Source organism: Ursus americanus, chromosome 34 (assembly GCF_024610735.1).
Source record: "Ursus americanus isolate L20-20 chromosome 34, mUrsAme1.1.p, whole genome shotgun sequence".
Taxonomy (NCBI): Eukaryota; Metazoa; Chordata; class Mammalia; order Carnivora; family Ursidae; genus Ursus; species Ursus americanus.
The window spans coordinates 1,047,891-1,062,896 of record NC_142160.1 but is presented as its reverse complement, the minus strand read 5'-3'; the positions used below and the strand labels follow the sequence as shown (position 1 = coordinate 1,062,896).

Below are 15,006 nucleotides of genomic sequence, written 5' to 3'. Positions count from 1 at the left end.
AAACAGCAATCCAGTGGGAGTGACTTTGGCAAAACGCAACACAGTAGGACAAGAAAGGGCCAGGAACACCTGAACTTGGAAACATGAATCAGATGCCTGTGAAAGCTGTGTATACCACAAACTGTTAAAAATCACAAGAAAGTCTCGCATACAACAACAAACCAAATTTTCAAGATATGTGGTTACTTTTATGAGCAGGGTGAAGCAGACAGAATAGGAACAATGCAACACAGCAGGGATGTTCATGAGAAAGGACACCATCACGTCCAACTTCCCCACATCTGCCACAATGCTGAAATGATGCTATGCGCACAGGACATGTGCATAAAAGGCCAAAACATAAACACTGTGCAATATCTGAGCTCAAAGTCAGATGCGCTTTCATTTTAGAACATGACTTTGAAACACCTAGAACTTACCAAGTCATTGAAAAATTATTGCAGATTGCTTCTCCATCGTACCAAAAAAACCCCCAGCTGATATTTACAATACGCATGATGACAATACAAAAAACCCAACTGGATCCTGATTTAAATAAAAAAAAAACACACACACACACCATAAATGACTTGCAGGAACAAGAGAAAAATGTGAATATGAACTTGACTTTACAGGATGTTAGGGACTACTGCTGACACAGTTGGTATGCTAATAGTAATATGAGCAAGAAAGAGATTAGCCTTATTTTTAGGGGGTTGTGATATACACTGAAGTTTTCACAGGTGAAGTGTTAGGATGTCTGCAATTTACTTCCAAATAGCGGAGTTAAAAAACAAAGACAGATATAAATATGCTTTATGGCAAAATGTTAACTGTAGAACCAAGTAGATACACGGATGGACACTATTTCAACTTTTCACATACTTAATATCTTTCTTAAAACAAAGTTAGGAAAAGCACATGCTAATGATGTTAGTGACCTGCCAGGAGATTGAGCTGGTTCCCCACTAACGCCACCAACAGCACTGCTGTCTAACATCTGATGGGTGACCAAGGCCAGCTCGGCTGAAATGCACGTGTGGTCTGGGGTCCCGGGAGCCTCTCCTCTGCTACCCAAACTGCCTGAACCTTGTAAGCCTTCCCTTCATCTCCACCTACAAAAGCTCACGGCCAGGCAAATGTGATGAGCACCGCAGCTAACCCACGCACACCTGCCCTCAGGCTGCACGTCAGCAGCAGGACCACCGGGACCACGACTGCAGCACTTCATCCATGAGGACACGGGAATGACGCTACAGCCAACAGCAGGAAGACGGCTTCTCTCCTCCAAGGGCAAAAAACGCAAAGAAAACAAGTAGTTTCTAATAAGAGGAGAAGGCTTGAGAACTGTCAGAACGACCAGGAAAGCATCCCGAAGGCCAGCATACCAGAAAGGAGGGATCCAGGGGGCAAGGAGCCAGAGGAAAGAGGCAGGAAAGAGATGCATTTGAATGATCCAGTTTCTCCAAAGTCCACCCCAAGTTACACACAAAATCCACTTTGAAACTAACCACCACAGAAGACGGTTTACAGCGGGAGGGTCAAACTGACAGGAGACCGAATTTCACAGAAGTGCCTCTGGGGACCGTCCTGAGCAGCCCCTTTGCTACAGGAACTGAGCCCCACACTGCCCAACAGACTTCCAACTGCCCCCCAAGAGTGACTACGGTCACAGCAAAGGGGACTCAGAGTCCCAGGAGGCTGCTGGCCAGTATACACCAGGCGTCCCCACAGCCCTCCCACTTTAGAAAACTGCGTGTTTCCGACGCTCCTCACTTTCACAACGGAAAGGCAAGAAAGATAAAAAATATAAAGTGTTAAGAAAACAATACAAAGGGAACATTTCTCTAATGAACTTAGTTGGGTCCCCTCCATCACCCAAACACTAAAATCTTAATTATTAATTAGACTTTTAAAATTTTAGAAAATTATAGGACATGAAATTTATCAAACTATGCTAAGATATGAACCAAGTAACAGCTGACTATATTACCTACTGAAAATATTAATATTTGTAAAACAATATAAAAAACCTTCAGCTAAAAGATTTCCACCTACCTAGGAACACAGCATGAATTCCTCTAAGGAAACTTTTAAGGACATTCCCGTATCTCCCTAAAGCCTAAGTGCTGGGAACAAGATAAGGCAGGTTTGCAGGTTTTTCAAAGCAGTGCTGATCCTGAAGCTAGGGGAAGCGTGGTATCACTAACTCTGCAGCTATTTCCTTCTACAATAATGGAACACCGTTCACATTATTAAAGAAACAGCAAATTCAACAGTTGATGGTCACCGACGCTGGAGATGAAATAAACTTGTACCTTCAGCGAGGCTAGTGGATGCTCTGGCCCAAGTAAGCTCCAGTGGAAGGAAGCCAGGTCTTCGTCAGGCAGAATGTGATTCCCTGCAACACAGACACGGCACGGTGAGAAACATCGCGTCAGTGACACGGGGGAGCAGATGACGCTGCACGTCATCATCCGCAGGTTACCTAGGGGCCTCGTTTTAGACTTTGCAGTAACTAAGGAACGCCTCCTTTACATACCACATAAAACTTCCACAAAAAACTGAAAATACTTCTTCATCTTTTCATATAAAGCCACATACAGCTGGCAGACCTCTTGCAGCTGCCTCAGTACAACCCGAATTTCCAGGACAGCTCCAACAGCATTCCAACCGAACAAACTGCGTAAAACTGTAGTGACTTCGCTGGGCAGTGTTAAGGTCAGTCTGACAATGCTGGGATATCGGGATACAAGCTCTCATTTGCTCAAGAGACCCTAGGCTTCAAACTGCAGTCAACCAGGTTTCACAGCAGAGGCAGACCAAGCACTTCCAGAATCTAAGCAAGGTTACGTGACTTGTGACATGAGTCACACCTCCTCCCGTCACTTCCACCATCACTCACAGGTGACAAAGCACAGACCACACCAGCACCAGGAATGCCACTCAGCTGGACACCCTATCACCAGGGCTGCATCAAAAATAAGAACTGCATTCAGGTGAGAAACTATATTTTGGACACTCTCCCTTCACTGTAGCGCTTAGATGCCAACATACCAAAATCATTAGTGTGTTAGTTCTCTTGATGCAATTTAAAAGTGTCAACTTGCTGAATAATTCTGTGATTTTTGTATCATGGTTTAGTCCCCTCCACACTGAAAAGGCAGATTCATTAATTAGCTACTAAGAGAAAGCAAAACAAGGTGAGTTCTGGGCGCCTGGGTGGCTCAGTCAGTTAAGCATCTGCTTCGGCTCAGGTCATGATCTTGGGGTCCTGGGATAGAGCCCCACATCGGGCTCCTTGCTCAGTGGGGAGTCTGCTTCTGCCTCTCCCTCTGTCCCACTCCCTGCTTGTGTGTGCCCTCTCTCAAATAAATAAACTCTTTTAAAAAAGGTGAGTTCTTAGTAACTAATTAATTAATCTTAATACTCTAAACATGCAAGTACTCGACACATGAGCGCTGAACTGCCATGACGTCCGGAGGAGCAAAGTTACGTCCTCACTGTCTTACTGAGCTTTGCACTGCCTTGCTGGGTTCACAGACTGCAAAGAACTTTACTGTGAAGTATGATGCATCTTAGATGTTTTTGGAAGCTTCTATCTGAAAAAATATGAAGCCAATTCCAACATCAGTAATAGTCTGTTAAAATGTGGGTCACATACTTAATTGAATATTCTACCCAACCTCTCTAAAACAAAATAACTCATATAGCTACACTACCCATTACAAAAAGGAAAAGGAAAATAATCTTTCTCATTTGAAGACACTGAAACTTTGTACAAAATCTAAAATAAAAATGCTCACCCAATTAAGACTTTACCTGTAACTTGTCTAAATTTTTAAAAGAAATTTCAAGCCCTAAATTCATTACTATTCAAAATGTTACTATTGTTTTTCATTCATTTCAAAACTTCACAAGATAATTTAGCTAGAAGAGTACAGAGTTTGCACTATCTCCTAAGAAATATATTCAACGTTTCTCAAATATAATGAACAAATATCCTCCGTATCTCAAATTAGCTAGGGAATCCCAATATTCTGCAAGCATATAAATTTCCAGTTCATTTAAGGTTAATTAATATGCCAAAGTTATTTTGTGTAACATTTAAGTAAATAGTAAAACTTTTCCTAATATCCCCATTTACATAATCACTTTTAACATCAGAGAAAATACCTTTTATATGTTAATATTTGAAAATATAAAAGTATATTTAGAAAATTGGTCCCAAGTCATAAGAGTTCCCTGAGAAAATGGACAGAAAACAGCCACGTGCCGAATCATACATACATAGTTGAGATGAGAGTCAAACAAGGATAATTTGCAAAATCAGAACTGTTTATTGATTGGTGGTTACACAGTGTGAAATGCTATCACCAAATACAACACAATATATTGTGGCTTCCTCAGTGTAATTTCTAACTGTGTAAAACTTTTTGGAATGTTTATAAAATCTGGTAAGTAGAAATTTCTAAACACGGCCCATAATATGACTGCCGTCCTACACACTTGAGAGAAGACAAATGGAGAAGAAAATAAGATCTCACTTATCTAGAGACCACGGAGCGTTCAAACAGGGCCTGCGTGTCCCTAACAGCCACGCACCCTCCACTGCAGCCCCTGGGCTGCAATCCCAGGAGGGCCCGGCGTGGAGAATGCCCATTCATGCTGTGGGCACAGTTCTTACAAAACCAGCCACTACAGCTGCGTGTCCAAGCAGCTTTAAAGGTACATGTTACAAGCACAAGACCAGGAATGGACAGAAAAGAAAGAAGAAACTGCAAAACGCAAACAAAAGTGATAGATGAATATGTAACTATTGGAAAGTCATTTTTACATGAAACGAATTAATATGTAAAACTTCAATCAAAACAAGATTTCATCTTTTCTAGGTATCCAGCATGAGGAATTCCTCCAGGGGAGTTTCTAAAGAGATCTAAAATGTAGGTATTGGAGGTGAGCTAAGGTAGCTTACATTTGTTGTTTTTCTTTCAAAGCAGCGAGTGTCCCCAACACGCAAGAACCCAAGACACAGCTGAGTTCAAAACACATTCTCTTCCCTAATGAACATGATTTATGACAAAGGGTTCAATGCCTAATTTTCATAGTGAGGATGTGCTTAACATTCGTGATTTTAAAATATCATTTTCCCCAAAATATTAGTGAAGTTATTCAAAAATTAGTTTTCCGCCCCAGACAGAACAACACATAAATGAATACTTATGAACAAAAGAAGTACATTATCAGCGACATCAAAAAACAATACTGAGTAAGGACCATCACTGAGGACAGAGACACTGCGCAACACTCCAGCACTGACATTTAAAAATACCAGTGTGTTCCCAGCACAGAACCCTATCAAGCGAAGCAGTTCTCACACTGCCCACCTACCTAGCAGAGCGGCAAAGATAGGGAAGCGGTTTGGGTTCAGGTCCAGCTGCTTGGCGACCTCGTGCATCAGATACTGGCTCGTGGTGAGACTTTTCCCGTTCCGGCTCAGTTTGAGGGCGTGGGCACTGAAGTAGTAAGGGATGTTGCACAGCGCGTAGTCAGAGTCGTAGGCAACCAAGCCGTGGAAGCCGTTTTCTCTGCAGAAACCGATCACTTCCTGATGATGGTCCTCAATGCTCTGCGCCACCTGTGCAAGCGAGAGGAGCATGTGGTCAGAGCCAGCCCGCCACAGTGCCCAGCAGACTCGTCTGTGCAGAATCTGCAAACCCTAGACACAGGACACCCAAAAGAGCCAAAGAATCAAAGAACCATAAAAAGGGTGTGGCACACACCCAGCAAGCTCTGAGGGAGCCATCTCCTGGTCAGTGACTATAATCCCATCTAGACTGCAAATTAACTGCCCATTTCTTGTCAAATTCAAAGATCACCCTGCTTAAAAATACACAATGCCAGCTGATCCCCGTAACAGTATTCTGAGGGAAAAGAAGGAGAGGAAACAGGGACAGAAGAGGAAAATAAACAAGTGTCAAAGCAGGACACAGAAGCCAGCTACCCCGGTAAAACCAAATAATTTCTTCAAAGTAGAGATATGTCAAATAGGTAAAATAATCAAAAGGATTTTTTTTCACACAAAAGCCAAGCGTTAGCATTCACCACAGACCTACTACTAGCTATTATACAAGCTAAAGCACTTAGCATACGGGGACAGTAGTGAGGGTGAGGCTCAGGACCACCATGGGAACCAGGCCGGAACTCATTGCCCGCTTAGTGATGAAGACTACAAGCCGCAGTTTCTCTCCTCACCCCGGCTCTCCCCCGGTGAGTGGTCCGCCGCAGGTATCCCCAGGGACCGTAGCATCCTGAGGAAGGGCAGCCGACAACCCGTAGAAAAGTAAAAGGCTCTGGGAATCTCTCTACTCCCAGAAACATACCAAGAGGTGTTTGAAAAACACTTTCCTAAAACATATAAAGTCCAAGACAATCAATTATTCTCCTGCTGTTTCCCAAACTCATTCAACCAACTGAAATCTGGCAGATTTTTTGTTTCTACAACAGATAACGTATTTGAGAAAACAGGATTTTAAACTAAATCAGGTGACTCAGCTAACATGGACAGTTAACTCCCCAAAGAGCCCTAAAGCTGAAAAACATATGCCCTTAAACATAAGCATCTAGAACTATACTGCCCAATGTGTGGCTATGTTGAATTAAAATCAAAACTAAATCACATCCAAACAGTTAGTACAAGTGTTCAGGGGTCACCTCCTGGGCACACTGAGAAGTTGCTCCCATTTCTCACTGATTTCACAGGACAAGTGGTCACCATATTTTGTTGGAAAGTTAGTTATAATGAAATCTCACTTAGATGCAAGGCAAACCTTTTAAAGATGCATATTTAAAGGAAAAGTAACTTTCTACATTCTCTGGATATTTTTATAAAAACATTTTACTTCATAAGAAAAACATAAACATTTAGTCAATTTATTTCTATTTTTTAGAACAGAAGAATGCACTCCCATCCCTTAATCTAAAAACACTGTACCTTCACTAAAATAGAAAAGTATAGCTTAAAATAATTCTGAAATGAGGCTAGTTCCATCTCTCCCAGCCCAAGGCCCCCGCCTCTCACCACTTCAGGACGCAGACTTTAGAATGACAGCCATGTCTTAAAGCATTTCTAAATCACCAGCAACCCCTGGCTGTCGTCCAGACATCCTTAATCATAAATCTGCACAATCTCCCCAGAAGCCCTAAAATGAGAGATTGTGAGGGACCAGCCCTCACCCCCCACCCCTCCAAGGAGTCCCAGAAAAGGAAGCGTGGCCACATGCTCCAGAGCCAGGCATCCTGTGGAAATGGGGCAGAATTAAGTGCAGGAGCTGCACACTGTACACTCAATATGTAGATTTTGTGAGAGAGTTTATTAAACCACTCTCCCAGGATGCTGAGGCCGGGGTCGTCATCCTCCCTGAGCACCCCCACGCCAGTCACCCGGGAAGGGGACCGGGGCCAGCCCTGCACAATCACCCATGAGGAAGAGCAGGTGCCCTGGCCCAAGAGGAGCACAGCACGGAGGTGGTGGTGGTAAACTCAGAGGAAGCAGGGATGGGGTCTCATTTGGCTGTTCTCAAGGAAGGCTTCAGTGTCCTATACTTCCAGAACTGTAAGGCGTTCGTGCTCTTTGACCCAGTGATCTCACTCCAGGAAATGGAGCCTAAGAAACCAGGACACAGGTAACAGTGCTGGGAGCACCAGAAGGGTCAGAGCAGGCTCCAGGGGGGGGAACGTAAGCTAACACCCAGGAGCTGGGTAAACACAGCAGCCCGCAGTGTTCTGCAGAAACACGGGGAAAGCTTTCAACAGAACATGAAGCAAACTGTTCAGAATCAATCCCCTGTACACACAGCCACACAAAGCCGCGTCTGCGGAAAACACTGGAAGGGACGAAGCAAACACCAACAGCTGGGTCAGGACGGTGCAATTATGCTTAACGAAAACTCCCTTAAGAGAAAAAAAATTAATAAAAAAGCTGAAGCAGGGGCACCTGGGTGGCACAATCATTAAGCGTCTGCCTTCGGCTCAGGGCGTGATCCCAGGGTCCTGGGATCAAGCCCCATATCAGGCTCCTCCGCTGGGAGCCTGCTTCTTCCTCTCCCACTCCCTCTGCTGTGTTCCCTCTCTCGCTGGCTGTCTCTCTCTGTCAAATAAATAAATAAAATCTTAAAAAAAAAAAAAAAAGCTGAAGCAGCACTAGGATAAGCCACACCCACACTGGCCACCTCAGTGTCACCACATTGGGGACAGATGCTCTTCCTTCCCCAAGGATGACAAGGCACGCACTTACTCATCTGCCAACCAAGGGTCTAGTCTGGCATCTGGCACACGGTAAATGCCAAAAGAAAGAAAAACGCTGGGGGCCCCATTACGGGGCCCCAGGAGTCTTTAAGCTACCTGCACAGACAGATATGATCTACTCTATCCAGCAGAAGTCAGTAGACAGAGGGCCTCCCAGAGGACGGACTTGGGGCTCTCCACCATCACCTCCTTCCGCCATCCCAAACACAGTTCCCTGTTCTTTCACAACATCTGGTTTCAGTTGGCATTAAAAAGCAAAGTGAATGAGCTCTTCCTAATTCACTCCAACACTAATTTGCAAACGATTAACAATACCTTAATCCTCCCTCAAAGCACACCCAGCGTTAAACAAATAGCTGCCCACTAGAATTAACATCCTAAAACAAAAGATGGAGGAACCAAGCCCTTAAGCACGGACTTCAAGCCTAGAGGCAAGGTGGGCTGACTCGCCCCCCCCCCCCTTCTTGCTCATCTTTCCCACCTCAGGCACCCTGAGTGCCAGCAACGGGGACAGAACCAGAACACCTAGGTCCCAGTTCTGGCTCGACGCCCCCCTGCCCAGCCAGGAATGTAAAATTCATGGGTCTTTAAGTTTCCTTCAACTTCCAAATTTCTGGTATTCTCTCTCACCTTTACCTGAGGAAAGGCAACAACATGGCTTTAAAACCACAAGGTAACAGAGACATGATCCTCCCTGGGCGGGCAGGTAATGGAAGTGTGCTGGGGCAGTACCACAAAACCCTGAGGCCAGAGTTCAGAGCTCAGGGTCTAGGTGGTGGACACACATGACTCTATGCACTGTCCAAACTCATACAACTGCACGTCTCACACGGAGAACAAACTTCAATGTATGCAAATTAAAAACAAATCAGCCAGGACATCTGAGGGGCCAGGAATGAATGCAGATTGGCTAAGGTACAGAATTGTACTAGAAAAGTCTGACATGACCTCTCTGAGCGGGGTGGGGCTGCTGCCCTAGGTAACTGCTGAGAACAATGTTTTGAGTGGACGCTCGGACTCCTGAGGACAGGCACCGCACAGACGCTGACCTCTCCTGGTAACGTGTATCTCAAGGGTGCAGGGGTGCAGCTGACAGTGTGAGACCACATCATGAACGCCAGGTGGACGCACCAGGAGTGTCACCATCAGAGAATGGGGTTACACATGGGCAAAGGGAGAAGGCTGGCACAACCCTACGGTGCCGGCTTAGCCATGGAGATGTCCTATGAACTGATGTATAGGTGACAACACAGACAGACACAGAAATCACTAGAGGTGAAGTGTACCTCCCCACTGTCAACAGATAGCTGAAAAGCAGCGACACCCCAGTAGTGAGAACACCCACACCCCAATGTGGTTTCTAAATTCTGTTCTCCATAAAATGGAACCAGGGCCCTTGAGAAAAATGGGTGATGCCAGCACAGGAAAATCCAAGACAGTCCTGGAGCATAGTGCCAGAAAGGAAGGAGGTGATCACAAAATGAAAGAGCTGTGTGTCAGGACACAGGAACCCACCCAAAACTCCCAATGGGCAAAGCTGGAACAATTTATGCAACAAAATAAAGAACATCATATTAGGTTATCACCCAAAGTATAAAATACACGAGCCCATATTAGTCCCAACAAATGATTACATAAACATAGTTTGCCCTACATAAGAATTCCAACAATAATGTGAAATCCCTCCCAGAAGCTGATGCTCACCCTCACCGTCCCCCCTAACGGGGGCTAGCCTAAAGGACCACATCCGAAGAAGCAAACCAGCAACGGGATAGAGCAGATGCCAGCAGACTCCACCATGGTAGGGTGTGACAAAAGGCACTGCACCTCGGGGGCATTCTCCCCAGAAACACGAGAAAACATCAGGCAGTCCAAATTGGAGGATCCCCTACAAAATACCTGCTCAGTAATCCAAAGTGCCAAGGTCACCAAAGCAGCAGAGGCTGAGGAGATGTCCTGGTCCAGAGGCGCCTGGGGAGATGAGACACCTGAAGGCCACAGGGCAACCCAGACCGGGGCCCGGAGCCTAAAAGAACCCCGGTGGAAGGAGGGATGAGACCTGAATGAAGAACACAGTGAGGCTCACGGTACCGCACCAACGCGAGCTGCTTAGTGTTGATAACTGTGCTCACTCACAAGCTGTTACCATGCACAGAAGCAGAGTGAAAGATATTCGGGAACCCTCTGTACCATCTTGGCAACTTTCCTATACACCTAAAATTATTCCACAGTAAGAAGTTTATTTTAAAAAGAAAAAAGTCAACAGTCTACAAGACACCAGCTGGAAGACTATTTTAAGCTACTTCACCAGGTGAACACAGCATTAACAGGCATGAACAGCACAGTCTAAGATCCTGTTATGTGAAAACACATCTCTCTGCAGATTGTGGGGCTTCGGGAAATAGGAGAGCCCACCACAGGTGAGACTGGGTCACTAAAGACCTGCAAACAAATGAACCAAGTCCGCTGGCCAGAGGGCCCGGGGCAACGCCTCAAGATGAGCACCACGGAGCCCGTGCTGGGCCTGGGTCAGTGCAAGGTCCAGCTAGGGACAGGAAAAGGGTCTCGGCTACTTCAAAATAGGGCTTGAAAGGCAATTATTTAATTAATGATAAAAATTAAATGTCAGAGTTAAGCTTCAGGGAAGCAGGATCTGACAGGCACTGGCTGTCCTCCTCTTTTGAGCATCTTCTCTCTGAGCCGTCTGCTCCAGGGCCCACCTCCCACCTAACCTGCCCAAGGACAGCACCCTGCTTCTCTGATTCCCTGGCCTCAGCTCCGGGTGCAAACTGGGTGCAATACAACGAAATTGGTACACCTGGTTAATTCTAATTTTAGAAGTGAGGAAAAACTATGACATATGATATTGGCATGATTATTTCAAGCTAAAAACATGAAGCCCTGAGACCTACCTTCCTACAAGCAGTGGTGGAGGGGTAAAGCCTTCCTCCCCCAGAGTGAGCCAACCCTGGAATTCTGCACTGCCCCAGTAAGGAAAACCCCAGACTGGTACCCTAAGACCACAGCCAGCATAAAGGCGCAGGGCCTTCGCAGACTTGCTGTGGCTGCCACTACTCAGCACTTGCAGGGGTGCGCCCGAGAGCCCCCACACACACAGCTCAAGCACTGCCTCTGGCTCCTGGCTGCAGGAGCAGCGACCAGACCAGGAAGCACGAAGCACCTCGCCTGCCTCCACGCCCACCGGGTCCCAGAAACACGGAGCATCGGGGTGGAAGAGCCTCGGCAGCTGGGACACTGTACGGAGATTTGGTGACTGTATGCTACTGCGTACCGGCCTCTGGACCCCCGCTGAATCTCATTTCACACATTTGTGTCACTGAAAAAGCAGTATTTTCACAAGGAATAGTGACCAAAAATTCCCCAAGCTCAATGCTGACAAATGCTATGGGGACAGTCCTGTCAGATGACAAGGTCAACTGTTACTCCTCATCTCTAGGGACAAGGCACTAGCACAGGAAGGTTTCTGTTTCTGGCGCCAGGTGGGTGAACCCCACTGCCCACTTTAACACTTTCTGCTCTTCCACTTCCTCATCCGCAAAAATGACGCCATCCCTACCTCACAGGGCAAATGTGACGGTCAACAAGCTACTGCACGTGAACAGTTCAGTCCTTCAGCAATAATAAATGCTGATAAAAGTCGGCTACCATTTGTCTTTAAGAAAGCTGCATGAGAAAGGATCTGCTTCTTCATACTTTTCAAACATATGGGACCTGAAACACTATGAGTTGTCATAAATAGATTTTCCAACATCAGGGAAAAAAAGTACTGTGCGAGGTTTTTCTTTAGAACGGTTTTACACCAGCTCAGGGAATAATGTGACACACCCTCCAGCCACCTATGAGATTTAAAAGATGTAAGTTAACCTGAACATAAGAGGATAGGAGTCGACCTAAATTCTTTTGTTTTCTAAAAAATGACGCCTTGATCTTGAACTCTAGTTGCCCCGTCCTGGGTGGGTGAGACTACTCAGGCTACTCACTCCTGCTCAAGTCCAACAGAGGAATGAGGACCTAAATGTCAACTCCAATTTGGTGGAAGATTTTTATTGTTGTTCTTGACTTTAAAAGGGCAATTTAAAGTTATGACATATTTTAGCGACATCTCTAAAAACTAAGTCTCTCCCCCCTTCAGGAAATCTGGAATCAGAGCTAAATAGCTTCTTACCTTACACATCTCTTGCCTATTCTGTAAGAGCTGGTTACAGTGGTCGTAAAAGCAAGGAAAAATAATTTCTTTTAAAATAAGGGAGTGGAACATGGAAAGATTCTCGACTTCATTAATCATAAAGGAAATGCAAATTAAAACCACAATGAGATACCATTCAATACCCATAAGAATGGCTACTATCAAAAAAATTTAAAAAACATATATGAACAGGTGTTGGCGAGGATGTGAAGAAACTGGGAGCCTCATACATTGCTGGTGGGAATTTAAAAGGGCGCAGCTGCTGTGGAAAACAGTATGACCATTCCTCAAAAAATTACCCAGAGAACTACTCTATGATCCAGCAATTCTACTTCCAGGTATATACCAAAAGAACTGAAAGCAGAAAATCAAACAGGTATTTCTACACCCATTTTCACAGTAAATATTATTCACAACAGCCTAAAGGTAGAAGAAACCATCAAAAGATGAATGGATAAAAAAAAAATGTGGTGTACAGACACCATAGAATATTACTCGGCCTTGAAAAAGAATAAAATCCTGACACCTGCTACACAACATGGATGAACCTTGAGAACACTATACTAAGTGAAACAAGCTGGTCACAAAAGGACGAATACTGCATGACTCCACTTACATGAGGTCCCTACAGCAGTGAAATTCTGCAACAGAGTAGGTAGTGGGTGCCAGGGGCAGGACGGGTTAGTGTTTAGTGGGGACAGAGTTGCAGTCTGGGAAGATGTGAAAGTCCTGGAAACAGACAGTGGGGATGGTTGCACAACAGCGTGAATGTACTTAATGCCACTGTACTGTACACTTAACAATGGTTAAAACAGTAAAGTTTTTGTTATATATAGTTCACCACAATTTAAAAAACAAAATTAAGAATACATAAGAATAAAAAGAGCATTGTGTCCCATCTCCCTGTCTTCTTAGGAAGCCTAAGCACTTGGCTCCAAGAGGTAACTTCCTACTTGTGAAAAGACAGAGGTTTTCCTTTTCTTTCGGACGACGACGTTAGCGTGCATCACTAGCACGGACTGTGGCTGCCCGGTTATACAACAGCTGAGACTTCTTTTTCTTTGCAATCTCTTTAACAGATTGCCTTAACGCCATTGTTTATTCAATAATAAAACCATTTTCTTTCTCCACTCAAAAAATAAATGAAAGGGGCGCCTGAGTGGTACAGTCATTTGAGTGTCCAACTCTTGGTTTCAGCTCAGGCCATGATGTCAGGGTCGTGGGATCGAACCCTGTGATGGGCTCCACGCTCATCGGGGAGTCTGCACAAGATTCTCTCCTTCTCCCTCTGCCCCTCCCCACATCCATGGTCTCTCTATAAAATAAATACATAAATCTTTAAAAATAAAAAATAAATGAGTGGATATCATAACAAAAATGCAAATTAAACTTTAGAAATTAAAAAGTGACAAAAGGAGAGAAGGAAAAACCGTATTATTTGTCCTCAGTGTCTAGTTAGCCTACTATATTAATCTCCTCATACTTTAGCTAATTCCGACCAATCCTGTCCTTGTTAGAAATCTAATTCCAGGGGCGCCTGGGTGGCACAGCAGTTAAGCGTCTGCCTTCGGCTCAGGGCGTGATCCCGGCGTTATGGGATCGAGCCCCACATCAGGCTCCTCCGCTATGAGCCTGCTTCTTCCTCTCCCACTCCCCCTGCTTGTGTTCCCTCTCTCGCTGGCTGTCTCTATCTCTGTCAAATAAATAAATAAAATCTTTAATAAAAAAAAAAAAGAAATCTAATTCCAACACACAATACATCAAAATTTAAGTTTCAGAATTTACAGGGTTGAATCTCAGATTGATCTAATTTATTTCAAGATGGCAACACTTGCCACGTCTTCAGTGAACAAGCCCCCTGCCTTCACTAGACTGAGTTCCTTGGAGGATTCCGTTCTTTCCTGTTACATTTACTCCTCCATGCCTGGCCAATAACAGGCACTCAATTTTTGCTAAAGGGAGGATGAATCATCACTGGGAACCAGTCAGAAAAGAGAGTATCAGGAATTTAAGGTGAGAAAATAAATCTTACATAATGGCCATTAATCCAGGTGTTGCAAGAAAATAATTAAATGTGTCTGTCTATATAAATAGAACAAAGCAAATACCTGATTAAAAAGTTCAGCACCGGGGCACCTGGGTGGCTCAGTCGTTAAGCATCTGCCTTTGGCTCAGGTCATGATCCCAGGGTCCTGGGATCCAGCCCCACATCGGGCTCCCTGCTCAGCAGGAAGCCTGCTTCTCCCTCTCCCACTCCCCCTGCTTGTGTTCCCTCTCTCATTGCCTCTCTCTCTGTCAAATAAATAAAATCTTTAAAAATAAATAAATAAATAAAATAAATAAATAAAAAGTTCAGCACCTATACTACACATATGCAAGAGGAGTAAACTGAGTCCTCAGCCTCAAGCAGCTCCCAGTTAGCTGGGGCTGCACACACAGGTGACTGTAGCAGAGTGGAACACAGGAAGCACTGACGCACGGGAGCACTGTGTGTATCCCTGGTCCATTGTGGG

The 15,006-nt window shown here is 44.8% G+C and overlaps 1 protein-coding gene across 3 annotated transcripts in view; it reads right to left on the bottom strand.

Moving 5' to 3' along the window:
* The window catches only part of FAM120A (family with sequence similarity 120 member A), a 93,797-nt gene that overhangs the window by 71,819 nt on the left and 6,972 nt on the right, over positions 1-15,006 (bottom strand). For all 3 annotated transcript variants that reach the window (XM_087858772.1, XM_087858773.1, XM_045772598.2), the window contains exons 2-3: positions 5,371-5,617; positions 2,298-2,380 (exon numbers count right to left, since the gene is read on the bottom strand). In XM_087858772.1, the coding sequence (XP_087714898.1) occupies positions 2,298-2,380; positions 5,371-5,617 (330 nt within the window). The remainder of the gene's footprint in view (positions 1-2,297; positions 2,381-5,370; positions 5,618-15,006) is intronic.